General features: G+C 40.2%; 1 protein-coding gene across 1 annotated transcript; it reads left to right on the top strand.

Moving 5' to 3' along the window:
* Positions 1 to 5,703: 5,703 nt before the first annotated feature.
* LOC131737850 (olfactory receptor 6N1-like) lies at positions 5,704 to 14,379 on the top strand. The gene is made up of 2 exons (XM_059029633.1): positions 5,704 to 5,733; positions 13,388 to 14,379. Exon 2 carries the CDS (start codon positions 13,402 to 13,404, stop codon positions 14,371 to 14,373), a length of 972 nt encoding a protein of 323 aa, XP_058885616.1. The 5' UTR covers positions 5,704 to 5,733; positions 13,388 to 13,401; the 3' UTR covers positions 14,374 to 14,379.
* The last annotated feature ends 225 nt before the right edge of the window (positions 14,380 to 14,604 follow it).

Below are 14,604 nucleotides of genomic sequence, written 5' to 3'. Positions count from 1 at the left end.
TTTGTTTCCTCCATCCTCCCTTCCTCCGTAACTATGCTGCTCCACCTCTGCAATGGTCTCCCTCTGGGGGCAAGTGAAGCTCACTTACCAACCTTAGAGGCCGAACTGCATCACAATCTACAATCCCTGAACTAATCCCTGATCAGTAAACAGACACGACCCTGTCTAACAAATCTATAGCAAACCACACTTAATCAAATTGTGAAAAAAAATATATATGTCCAGAAAAAAATAAAAAACTCAATATATAAATCCACACTCCGTAATCCAAAAAACAAACTCGAAGGAACAAATCCTGTGTAAAACAATCCACACGCACTCATAAAATCTCATCGATAAAACAAAACAAAACCCCCCAAAATTAACAGTGCTGCACCATACCACAGGCAGCACCAGGCCCCTCTTCCAGGTAGTCCGTGAATGGCTTAAGGAAGCCACCAGATCCTTCCTTCCACTCCTTGGCTCCATGTTGACTTGGGGAAGTGGATTACTCTCGTCGGGCGGAACGGGGGACAGAGACAAACAACATGAAGTGCTTAGTTACTTAGTACTTAGTAACTGGAAAAAAAAAAAAATAGTCACTATACATAGCAACTGCCGTTCCTATTACTGCCTGGTTCAATGTTTTACTTCTTTCTTTTTCTTTTTGACTCTCCAACCACCTGCCTTGCTCTCTTTCTTATATTTTCTTTTCTAAATCTGGCTTCCCCTATTTCCTATCTTCCCAAAGCTCTCAGTTTACCTTTACTCCTGTCCGTCCTGTGCTGCCTCCCACTCCCAGACTTTCCGTGTCGTGCCTCCTTCTCTCTTTCTCCTCTCTCTCAAAAGAAAAAAAGAAAAACTCCTTTTTTGCTGGCTAAAACCCCATCTTTTATAGCCCAGCTCTACCTCATTATGAGCTGCAGGTGTCCTTCAGTTAATGCGGTAGCCCCGCATTTGCACGAGGTAGCTAAAACGGGAACAGAACAGACTGACAATTAATTACAATTAACACAGGGATAACCGATTTGTCACACTGGTAACATCTATATAATTACATAATTTTGCTTCACAGTTGAATGAAGCCTGCTGAATAATTCTACATTAACATATTGAATTACATACCGCTTTGTAGTTTTCCACACTTAATGAAAAACAGACAACAATTTAAAAATGTGACATTTCAAAATCCAACATGCCTTATACTAATGTACAACTATTATGGCTTCCGGTAGACTTTTGCGATATCGTTCTGTAGTTTCTTTCATTACATGATGTTAAATAAAATATCTAAATTATGTTAATCTAGTTTTTTTTTTAATTTTTTTTTTTTTTTTTTAATGTCTCAATCCAAAAAAAAATAAAAATGTAGGTGATGCAAAACTGTTGGCTGTAGCTGTACCTGTGGGACTGCACCATGTTTCACCATGTGGAACTGCTCCTCGAGCAGAACGGGCTGTTCGACCGAACAAGCAGAACACGTTCGACAACAGGAAGGTGGAACGGTTTCGCCAAATTAGATTGTTCAGTTCTGTTCGGTCTGTTCGGGCTCAGGAAATTACGCCTTTAGTGTCACATCTCCCAGCAGGACAATCACATGACCTTAACACTGTGACCTATTGCCAGAGCACTCACTCTGCATCCCGCCTCCAGATTGACAATCTGTCAACTGTGATTTGCAAATTTGTGTTTTGATTGACAGTCAGACAATACTACCGTGACTGAGGGTATATCAGGGGATGTGGCAAAGCAGTCTGTTCCTTTGTTATGGTTACGGAAAGACCTGTAAAGGATGTACTGTTAAAGGAAACCGTGAGTGTGTTTTGTTTTGTCTCTCTATTAAACTGTCACGTTTGTCATTTATAGAAGGCTAAACTCCGCCACACATACACTATGGAACCAAAGATAATATTGGAACATTTGTTGAGAATAATGGAATAAAAGGATCTGCTTTGAAAGATGTAAAGGAAGACAGAGGTTTCCTTTGCCACTCCACTCAGGTTTATTACACACTTTCACAAATACACAACATTGTCCTGAGAACAGATTCCATCCCATTAACTTTAATGTTCCACTTGTAAGGAATTTGCTGGATGCAAACGTGTATGCGTGCCTTGGAGACAACAGTGCACACGCACTACCGCTGTGCATGGGTTATGCACATGTTTTATGTAGCATTCATAACACGTTGACGGCTGTGCTACGAAGCTGTGCATTTCTGCTGTGTGGCAGGGCTTCACTAAATGCACTAAACAGCAGTAACGTGTTTTGCACACTGTAAGCCCCTTTACTGTGTGCTTTGTACATCTGCTGTATTCACTAACCAGTGGCAGGCAACCTAGTGCGTGAAAAAAAGGCGTGGATTTTGTTTTTTCTCACCGATATCACTGATCATCTCAACACACTAAATGTGGCTATTCAGGAGAAAGATCACCATAATACATAATGACCAGTGTTAGGAAATGTGTATTAAAGTTACAGTTAAGAACATAAGAAAGGTTACAAACAAGAGGAGGCCATTCGGCCCATCTTGCTTGTTTGGTCGTTAGTAGCTTATTGATCCCAGAATCTCATCAAGCAGCTTCTTGAAAGATCCCAGGGTGTCAGCTTCAAGAACATTACTGGGGAGTTGGTTCCAGACTTCCACAATTCTCTGTCTGTAATACCATACAATTTTAAAGAAGCACTGAACAACAGCTTGACAAGCAGAGTACGTTCCATCAGTTCACTCAGGCAGTCTTACAGTACTGGCAGAGCATTTTGAAAAGCGGTTTTCATCACTGAATGAGCTGACGCCATTCATTTCATTGCTCACGAACCCATTTGGATTTAACTGTGTGCTGTTTTACTTTCTGTAACACACCTGAAGCATTCATTGTAAGTATACCGTCATTTTTTATGTTAGCTTTACTTGTTGCAATGACAATTGTAATATACACACATGTGTCATGTAAATAGCTGGCAAGGATGGAGGATAGATTATTATTGTATGTTTGGATTTTTCATCTTTATTATTTTAACATTCACAATGTCTAACGCTGGTGGAACCAGAAGTGTTTTGATAAAGACTTGAAGCAAACGGAAGGATGTAACCAGAACAGTTATAATAATGATCGGATTGTTGTAACAAGTTAGGAATAAAACAGGCTTATTTAGAGCTCTTTGTTGGAGAAGGAAGAATGAAGTAAAGACTGCAGCCTGTCTCCCCGGAGTATGTAAATATTACCTTATTCTGTATTTTGCATGCTGTCAATAAAGTTTTAAACCTTACTATATTTCATCAAATACTTTGGGTCAATCCACAAAATAACCATAATAATCAGCATCTCCAGCATGTACTGAGTTCCATCAATCATCAATAGGGACAGCAGCAATGGCAGCGTCTTGCAGGGCACCTCTTCACACAAGCCACACAGTGCAAAAAAAAGCCTTTTGAAAACCTAACAAAAAAATGGGTTTCCCTCAACGGGTTGTGTTTGCACTATCCCTCTAGCGAGGCTGCATCAACATCTTACAGAATTCAAGCCCTGCTTTAAAAAAAGAAATGCAGAACCATGACTTACAGTACATTTTACAATGACACGAGAATAAATATTCTAAATTTTTTTATTTCGTTTGTTTTTATTTTCTGACTTGCATGCACATTATTTCTTATGAACAGTATAGAGAGTAATTTAATATCTCAGCTGGGGCAGAACTCTGGCATGGAGGGGACTGTCCCCCGTGACACCCCAGTGGACAATTTCAATTATTTATCTAGTTTAAATGATATGAACTTGTGGCGGGGTACCCCTCCCCTGTGCGTATTTTATGTTTTATGTGGTGTGTTATTGTTGGTGTATATGTATTGGTCAGCAGGGTATAATTCTTGGTGTGTAGCACAGGGGATTTGAAATGTATATTGGTAGTTGGGCACAGGTGTTTCGCAATTAGTTCACATGCATGCAGACTGTGCCGGGATTCAAGTGAATGATTGATTAGCAATTGACTCCTGGTAGAGCTTTATAAAAGCAGTCACAAATCACTCACTCAAGGGTTGGTGTGTTCAGGGCGAAAGAACGGGAGTGAGAGAGAGCGAGAGAGAGAGCGAGAGAGCGAGAGAGCGAGAGAGCGAGAGAGAGAGAGAGAGAGAGAGAGAGAGCGAGCGAGCGAGCGAGCGAGCGAGCGAGAGAGAGACAGAGAGACAGAAGGAGAGGAAAACTAAAATATAAAAACAACTGCTACCTAGTTGATCGCTGTACCAGCACGGTATTTGTTTTGTGTGCTGTTTGTAGTGTCTGTCTGTTTTGGCCACTGTGCCGTTTTGTTTCGGAAAGTGTTTTGTTTTTATTTAAATATTTTATTTAATAAACAAGCGCATTTGCGTCTCGCCACCGCATAACTTGCATGTTTTGTGTTCCATTAATTTCTGGGTCTGACGTCACTCCAAAGCCATCCTGTGACAGAGAGCGAATGAATCTGAATCAACAATCTGCCTCTCGACCTGTGAGAGCACTGCACAGCAGGAATTGCATGCCCAGTACTGAATGGTTGGGCAGTTCATTCCAGGGGCAGTCGGAAGCCGGCCATTCAAGGAAAGGGACGGCGTCACGGTACCAGGAGTCATGTCCTATTACGGTAAGCAAAGTTTCATTCATGAATTGGAGGAGATGTGATTGAACTAGCTGTCGGAGGGGGCGGGGCTGAGGGTACTTTAGGGGAACGTGACGCCGTAATCGGTTCCTTTTTTGTGGTTGATGGAAGGAAACAAGGACTGTTCGGAACCTGAGTTAAGTGTTTTGTTTGCAAACGTATGTGTTTTGTCATCGCCAGACTGACTAAGCACGGATCTGGGAGCTGCAGCCTTGGGCCAGCGATTCACCCGGACTTCACCACACCTGCACTTAAACAGCATCACTGTTTCCAGCACCGCACCTGCACTAAGAGCACGCTCTGTCCGGAGACGTGTCTGTGTTTGTGTCTGTGTTTTTGTAATTATTATTTCGGGACTGCAACCCCTTGTTTTGGCGCTGGCAATACCCACTGTTGGGTAGAGCCAGCTTTATTATTTAAACTTGGTCAAGGAGACTAACAAGGAAATTAAAGAAAGAACTTGAACCGTGAACTCTGTGTTTGTCCTTGTGTGGAGCACTTGCATCACCCTTTCACTACGCACTGCAACCCACACGTTCTCACATCCTTACCATAGAACTGTATTATGAAGCTGCATTTCATTTAATTAAAATGGAAATGTTCCAGGTAATGACAGTGTAGACAGAACAAGTACAGTTATAATGAGAAAGAACAAGAGGGATGCAGTACCTGGAGAGAGATTCCTGTGTGATGGGGTTATGAAACAAATCTCAATAGGGCTGTACACGCAGGGTGAAATCAGAGGTAAACAACTATGACCTTCATATTCTGTGGAGATTTTCAGAGTCAATAAAACAGTCTGGTCTGCAAGTCTGAATTACAGAAATACCAATTAGCATTAACGTGATCCTGGTACCGGATGGTAATGAATGTAAAGGCAGGTTCTAATGATAAACATTGAAGAAAAAAGAAAGAGAGAAAAGGTGAAGTGTGCTTGTATTGTATTATGATACCTGCATGATGTCTTTATTATATTTTTTAATAATCCTTTCACTATATGATTTCAGTCAGGCATTTATATTACTTAATGATATAAATAATTTATTTGGAATCAGTTATTTCAATAAATTATTATTCTGTTTCAGGATAACATTCCCATTCAAGTTTTCAACTGAAAAAACGGTAAGTACTTTAAGTGTATTTATATACTCATGAATCGTGTAGTTCTGTAGAATAAAATGGTATTAAAATATGGTATTAAAAGTTTATTAATAATAACGTAAGCAGCATAATCTACTTCAGAATAGAATGTATGCTGTATTAGAAGAAAAAATCAAAAACATCAACATACCTTTACTGCAGTTAAAATATTTAATCTTGGTGATGTGTGTGCCTTACATGCAGTCTTACCTGGGGTGAGAGAGACACTGTGGCTGTATCTCTACAAGCTGAGGATAAATCTACATCTAATCCCTAAACTATGACTGTCTGTTGTCGGCATGTTACTTTTAACTGTATAGGATTTCAATTCAGTTCTGCTTGTCTATTGAGATTGCCTCACAATGTAATGCAAAACAATCAGTTGCTATGGGAATCCTGAATGCTCATAATACATGGGTCTTAAACAACCCCCTCTAGATTCATTAGATAGCTTCTATTTCTGCCACATGTTTTACATTACATTATTTTTACAGTAAAAAATGCATATTTAAGTTTACCAGAAATACCAACTTGTAGTTTATGTATATACTGCCATGGTTGGTTATACATTGTCTTTTGAAACAACAACTCTAAATTGAATTTCACTTTCCTTTTTCTATACCGTCTCCTGTTCCAAATAGACAGGAAAAAATTATTTTAAAATGTAGGAAGACAATTTACAGACAACATGCCAGCCTCTGAATATTCATTTGGCAGAAAGTTGAGTCTGGTGAGGTGCATTGTGGACTCTGTAGTTTCTTAACAAGTGATTGTATACCAGTGCTGGCACACAAGTATGAAAATAAAAATACATTTACAGCCAGGCTTTTACAAACAGAGCTAGGTTGTGTAATGGAAATTTTGCTTTCCCTCAGTTAGACATATTGGAGACTGACAAAAGACAGAACAAACAAAATGAGGTTAATTACCTTTTATTGATTGCAATCAGGAGCGTTCAACAGAGCGACGTAGTCTCTGTTAGCAATAGCAGAATCGCACCCCGAGCCGTTTCTGGCTCCTCAATATATAGTCAGCTTAAACAAGCTTAAAGCAGGAAACTAATCGTCCTGCCCTTATATGGCACTTAATGCAGTTTAACTATGTCTTACAGAGGAAGTGTATACCATTTTAGGTAACAGAGAATAGTAAAAAGAGGAAGTATTAACTATGTTTGGTGTATGCAGAGTGCAGCTGCATAACAAGTTTATGCTAGACATGACAGCTAAAATTAGTTTAGGCTGGTTGTTCCTTGTTACCCGCAAAGTTTGTTTACCCCATATCTGATTGGCTGGGGAAATCGTTCCACTTATAGTCGAGGTCTGATTGGTTGTTACCGGGCAGACTTTCTGGAACCTTCCTTGGTCGGGTGTGTGGCGTTGTGCCAAGTAACACTTTATAACATCCTTATTATAAAAGTATATAAAATAAAATAAAGAGATAAACATGCACAAACTGTTTTTTCTATCTCACTTCAGTTCCCAGTGTCCTAGAGATACCGGGCAGGGCTAGTTCTTACCCTCATTGTTCCATCTATAAGCTCTTTGTACTGTTAATGCTGTGTCTAGCTTTATTGAGTTATTTAATGCCATTTAGGCAATACCTTAAGAAAATAATCCACTACATTCCCTCATTTGGTACCGTGCCAACCCGGTACCATAACTAATCATGATATTCTATCATACCTAAACTCAACCCCTCTTCCTCTTTACCTTCAGTGACGAGGAGGGGCATGGTCAAATGTTTAGTGGTGCTAATAGCCCCGTATGCGGGAACACAATACTTCATTGGCTAGCCCTGTAAGTAATCTCTTTTGTTTCTTAAGCACATATTTCAAATAACAGAATAATAAAATAGCAATAGATAAAACCAATAATGAAATAAGCGAGGACCCCTGTCCCACCACATTCCACTAGTCAGCCCAGTCCACTCCAGCACTTTCTCTAGCTAATCCACATAGGATACCCCACCCATGTGATCAGGCATCTGCTAATATCAGTTGACCAGCGTTGCCCGCCAGCGACGCCTGCACTCTACTAACTCTCGAGTGAACGTCCATAAGCTGCTTGTTAATGTGTGCCAATGCCACCAGCATACCTGTATGATTGATTGTCTTCATCCATTCTTCAGCATCTTTGTTAATGCCTGTGATGTTAATAGGTGGAGTGGGGTGCATGCTCAGGTGTCCCACAGTCACAACACCCTGCGGGTGAAAACACACAGCCGGCGACATGAGGCTTACCTGGCCGCTACTTCCCACCCTCATGCTTGAGGTGATTGCACACCATGTTCCATTTCTCATCTGAGTATATCTTTCGTACCCTAGCTTTGGTGTACCGTTGCTTTCATCAATTGCATTGACAGGTTAGTGCTGTTAGCACGGTCACACAGAACAGCATCACCAAATTCAATACACTCAGTGGCTTTGAAGTACAGGGTGGCATTTTTGAGCACGCTGATCAACCCATGTTATTTGTGGGACTATAACCCGTGTTCCAATTACTACCCCTAGACTACTATCCCAGTACTGTGGTGGACCCGACCGGTGGTATGTGGCACTATTAAAATAAAACAAATATCTTCATCACATCGTTCAGTACATATCAGTATCCGGTCATATCCCACGCAACACCTGTTCTCTCCAAGCTGTCAAATTTACATCTTCAATTATTGTATTAACCGTCTTTCACCAGTCATTTGTTCGGCCATGGCCAATCTCTGAATAGCATCACCTGTTTTCAGAAACCGGCCATGGTTTTCATTGTCCTGCTGTATACTATCTATGGAATTGAGGCTTGAATTCACAGCCCCGAACCACCCAGCAATGTCGTCAATCTGACCCCTCCTTTGACGGCCACCTGCGTTATGTTGGTATGTATCCAATTCACGATTAAAAGTTTTATTCAATATTTTAGCTAATAGGCTAAACTCACCACACCTTTTGGTGTAATGTCGATATCTTCAATGTTCATTTTTACCAACGTTTGCAACCAGGTTGCTCCCATCACAAATGGTTTTGCCTCTTCCACAGCTATCAACCTGTCTGGGGAAAGGGCATTAGTGGGGGACATTGAGTGGAGTGGAACTGTGGCTTCATTCCTCCCATACACCATGTATTTTCACAAGTACCATCACACACACTGTGTGCACATTAACACATGTCCAATTGCTTGTTGTATTAGTTTGTTCCTGTTGTCACTGTTTGGCACAGTTTTCTCGTCCAGAGACAGTCCACCTCCAATGACGCATAACTGCTTACAGTTCGGTTGCATATTGACTCATACTGGATCGCTCCCACTGTTAGTATCACAAGTAGGACATTGTTCAAACTGTGCTGGAGTCATTTCATTGTTCTGGCTTATCAAACGCACAGGTTGCCGCGTTCCCTCTATGTTACTCTCGAAGGAAAGTGGTCTTTGTCGTTGTCTAAGGATTCACGTGCAATTCTCCCAGGGGGCCCCCAAAGCTTGTCTCTCTGCACACGCCTCGTTCCACGCCCAGAAGTGTGGAATCCTCTCCGACTCTGGAATGACATAATACCTGGAACACAAATCATGTTACTGTCCGTTGCTGCTCCCGCTGTCTGTGGAAAGAGATATACCGTTAGTTTCGGGGTATTCAGTGTCAGCAAATTCAAACTGAGATGTATCCACGCGGTGGTACCGTTTGGTCTGTGTCCAACGTACTCACTTAACCCCATGTGGGAGCTTCACTGCTACCCTAGTTTGTGTCACCATCAGCACTATGTATTAACCAAACTGTTTACATCTCTTTCTCTTCTTGTGTCTATTTTGTGTGTCTATAATAGACTGCTGTTTCTGTGCAAGAATGACAAAATATCTCTACTGACACAGCTGCTGTTTTGTGGTTAACAGGAAACCGCACTGCTTCCTTAGCCAGTTTCAACCTTCTCGTTGCTTTTGTGCTTTCACTTTAGTTGACTGTGTGGGTTGTCCAGTTCTTTTACTTGGTCTTACAACGAAACGATCACCTATGCCCGAGATTACCACAATTGTCACATTTAGGTTTCTGCCCCTGTTTGCAATCTGACCTTTGTGTCCCATTTTACCACAGTTCTGACATGCTCCATCAAATTGTGCCCCACTTATATATATTTTTTTTTTTTTTTTTTTTTTTTTTTTTACTACTACACATGGTTACTACGCATGGTCTACTACCCCTACTACCCCTCCTTTGGACACATGGTCAAGACCGTGTGCCCACTTACACATCATGGGGTACCAGGCGCGTGGCAAAATGGGTTTACCGTTTGGCCCCAACCAAAACCCAGACTCGGTTTGGCCCCCTCTGCGTAAACTGTCATTTCCTTTTCCCCATTGTGCTTCTCACGCACTCTTACTGGTAATGCAACTTTATTTATTTATTATCCTATGTTACTTAATGCACGAACCTTGCAGAATTCCTTTCTTTGTCTTTCCAATTAATTTTAACATACGGATACAATTTTGACACATTACACTGTCTTTAACACCTGATTCATATTATTGCCGTTCCACTTTTAGCATAACAATCAACTTGTCTATGCCCCAGCCTACCACACTTCTCTTTCCTTCTGTAAACTACAACACCTCTCAACCACACAACTTTTAGGAAAATGAGGGAATGCCTATCTATTTCTATGTTTTAACTTTCTGTAACATAACCTCTTGTCTTTTTGTACTTTGCCTTTTTCTTGTTAGTTACAGGTTGTGATATTTTTAGTATCGCCTCAATTCTGTTTTTGCACAGGGACTTCCCCTCGGCTGACAGCTGGCGGCCTAGACAAATTACTTCCCCATTTACAATCGGTACATCTATCAGTCTTGCTTGCTTACAGCGTCATACATATACATATATATTGTCTTTAACCTACTCCCACTTTTACATTAAATTCTATTTTCCTTGGGTCTTTGAAGGCACTTTTCCGCCCTATGTCCTAACTCTCCACAGGTAAAACATTACCTTTGAGCCATACCCCTTCTCCTCACATCCATGCACACACACACAACCAGACCCGGGTCACTCAATCACATCTCACAAGGAATTCCAGTTACACAACAATGCCACAATCGGCAAAACACTAGACCTTACATGTCCGTCTACCAGGACTTAATTTACCCTCTGTCAAATCTCAAGTCTTTGCCCAGCAAACACCCACGAGTTTTTTAAATGCTTAGTCGAAGTACAAACTCAACTGTTAGCGACTGGATCCACTAAATATTGGGGATGGTAATTAAACATACTCATCCTCCTTGGACAGTCAATAACAGACAAGTCAGCGCAACAATTAATTGCAAATTGTTTATTGTGTTAAATCTGTAATGGGGTCTTTTGGGAGGACTCGACGTGACAGCCCGTAACACTAATCTTATAAACTTTAATACGCAGCGCAAAGAAAGTCAGTAGCACTATTCAAAATACAATTCTGACATTCATATTCGAAACAACGTGTACTCATGAACAAACAAACAGAGAGAAACAAACACAAAGGAACAAACTATTAGTTTATACAGACACGTAAACATTAAATAGACAGACAAACAAACAATGCGCATATTACATAACCAGGATCCTTTTTAGTCCACCTTTACTTCTGTTTTTTTTTTTTTTTTTTTTTTTTTTCACACTTCACAAACCCTTAAACACTTACTCATACCTTCCACAACTAGCTTCAAACCAACTTCTGTTCCATAACGCTTACTCCACCCCTTCGGCAACCTACTTCAGCCATCCGCCACACAATTTCCTGTCAAGCAGTCTTTCTTCCTATGACCATATTCGCCGCACCCGTACCATCTCCCTCTGAATCCTCTCACTTCAAGTCCTAACTCAGTCTCCAACTCTTCTATCATCTCCTCCATTTCTTTCACCTTTTTCTTTAATTCAGTTAAGTTAATTTTCAGTTTCTCTACTATCTGTTGTTTCGTTTTCTGTTTTGAATACCAATCACTATTCTGGGCCATTTTATTAACTACCTTTACAACAGTAAACTGGAGTTTAAATTTTTCCTTTTAACAGTCTGTCTGACTAGGCTAGTTCGCAAAACTACTTATTTATTTTACCTACTTCCTCCTTTTCTTATAACCATTTAGTGGTTTTGCAACAGGAAACAAAGTAAACACAGAAGTATGCAATTGCAAGCAAAGGGTGAAGTCAGAGAAAAGGCAAGCCTTGGAAGCGTCCCTAAATAGCAAATGTAAAGTTCTCTTTCCTTTTTTCGAACGTCAATTTCCTATTCTCTCTTCAGTCAGTCTCTTTGTCTTTTATTTCGGGTGTTTTATCAGCCTCGGGATGGCAGTCGGCAACGCATCCCGACCCGGTTTTATAAGACAGCTTCTCTTATAATTTAAGGGGGACTACGTCTCATCGCTCCGCCAGATGTCTACCTGTCACCAGACCCTATAGACATCCTACTATCGATAGAAACTTTCCCCTTCCCTGAGAGACTTTTTCTTTGGCATCCGTTAAATCTCTAATTTCTATTTGTCAATAGTCCCTATAGATATTTAACTACCAACAGAGGCCCGTCTCTTTGCAAAAGACCACTTAAACCTAAGTCGAAATCTTTACCAAAGACCACTTATCCACCATAAGTCGAAATCTAATCCGGGTCGGTTCGTCGCCCCCTATGCCACTAACGGGCTGAGTTTAACACCCTGCTCGCAGCGCCAAATTGTAATGGAAATTTTGCTTTCCCTCAGTTAGACATATTGGAGACTGACAAAAGACAGAACAAACAAAATGAGGTTAATTACCTTTTATTGATTGCAATCAGGAGCGTTCAACAGAGCGACGTAGTCTCTGTTAGCAATAGCAGAATCGCACCCCGAGCCGTTTCTGGCTCCTCAATATATAGTCAGCTTAAACAAGCTTAAAGCAGGAAACTAATCGTCCTGCCCTTATATGGCACTTAATGCAGTTTAACTATGTCTTACAGAGGAAGTGTATACCATTTTAGGTAACAGAGAATAGTAAAAAGAGGAAGTATTAACTATGTTTGGTGTATGCAGAGTGCAGCTGCATAACAAGTTTATGCTAGACATGACAGCTAAAATTAGTTTAGGCTGGTTGTTCCTTGTTACCCGCAAAGTTTGTTTACCCCATATCTGATTGGCTGGGGAAATCGTTCCACTTATAGTCGAGGTCTGATTGGTTGTTACCGGGCAGACTTTCTGGAACCTTCCTTGGTCGGGTGTGTGGCGTTGTGCCAAGTAACACTTTATAACATCCTTATTATAAAAGTATATAAAATAAAATAAAGAGATAAACATGCACAAACTGTTTTTTCTATCTCACTTCAGTTCCCAGTGTCCTAGAGATACCGGGCAGGGCTAGTTCTTACCCTCATTGTTCCATCTATAAGCTCTTTGTACTGTTAATGCTGTGTCTAGCTTTATTGAGTTATTTAATGCCATTTAGGCAATACCTTAAGAAAATAATCCACTACAGTTGTCGTAATTATGAACCGTAATGCCCTTCAGTTATTATGTGATTGCAGCGTAATATAAAAATGCCGCGGGATAAACTGGCTGCTGCTTCATGTTAGTTTATTTATATAAATGTGTATTATTAGTAAACAGACATTTCAACTTTTAAAGGCATCAGACTTATTGACCTAATTATTTCCTTTCTCTTTTAGATTATTGGAATACAATGGAATTGGGATGGAAAATGCAGATTTTGTCTGACTCAAATCACACAAATGTTGCTGAATTTGTTTTTGCTGGCTTTACTGGCATAAGACAAGCTCCACAGTTAATAGGAGTCACATTTCTTATCATCTATCTATTGACTCTTCTTGGCAACCTTTTCATTTTATATGTGATCAAAATGGAAGAAAAATTACAAACTCCAATGTATATTATTATCTGTAACCTTGCTTTGTCTGATATCATATACAGCACAGTTATAAGCCCTAAACTTATACAGTCCTATCTGCTTGACTTGAATGCAATACAATTCCATGTGTGTTTCATCCAAATGTATTTTTTACACTTTGCTGGCTCGGTGGATTCTTTCATGATGCTTGTGATGGCACTAGACCGCTATGTTTCAATATGTTTCCCTTTAAGGTACCCTGCTTTAATTACCAATAAAAATGGACAAATCCTGTGCATTGTAGCCTGGATGTTGGGAGCAATCAGTCCACTGCCTGCAGTCAGCTTTGCTGCTATACTTCCTTACTGTGGTCCTAATAAGGTAAACCATTTGTACTGTGAACATCGTTCAGTCGCCAGACTCGCCTGCACTGACACAACTTTCAATATGTTTTTGTCAGCTATAATAGCATGTTTAGTCTTAATTGTTCCATTTTCGATTATTTTGCTTTCTTATTTAAAAATAATCATCACTGTACTTAAGATCGCAACACCAGAAGGTAGAAAGAAGGCATTTTACACATGTAGCACACAGCTTATTGTGATTTCCATTTATTTCATACCAAGATTATTTGTATATATTGCTGCAATAGTTGGGGTTTATATGCCAGATGTGGCCCGTGTCTCTTTGGGTGTCATGTACTGCCTCCTACCTCCATTAGCAAACCCAGTAATCTATAGTTTTAGGACTAAAGAAATCAAGCAGTTAATTTTCAAATCGTTTAAACTGAAAACAGTTGTTCCCTGAGAGGACACAGTGGGAAATATTTGTGCTTGAATGTTAATAAACATCTTTAAATATTGTGTAACATTTTGTCTTTCGCTCCACACACAAAACATATAAAAGGTTATTATAAAGTCATTTGGTGCACAATTCATGTGGAAAAATCACTGTGTCATGGCAGATGGAGGTGATTGTAAGACTAAAAGCATGGGTCATGGAGGGTGCTGCCATATGGAATGAAAAATATATTTTGAA

This window comes from Acipenser ruthenus, chromosome 8 (genome assembly GCF_902713425.1).
Source record: "Acipenser ruthenus chromosome 8, fAciRut3.2 maternal haplotype, whole genome shotgun sequence".
Lineage (NCBI taxonomy): Eukaryota > Metazoa > Chordata > Actinopteri > Acipenseriformes > Acipenseridae > Acipenser > Acipenser ruthenus.
The sequence above is the reverse complement of the archived record's forward strand: the minus strand, read 5'-3'. Positions and strand labels throughout refer to the sequence as shown.

What these genes read in the sequence shown, in the direction of transcription:
- LOC131737850 (XM_059029633.1), top strand. Translation starts at nt 13,402, where the DNA reads ATGGAATTGGGATGGAAAATGCAGATTTTGTCTGACTCAAATCACACA.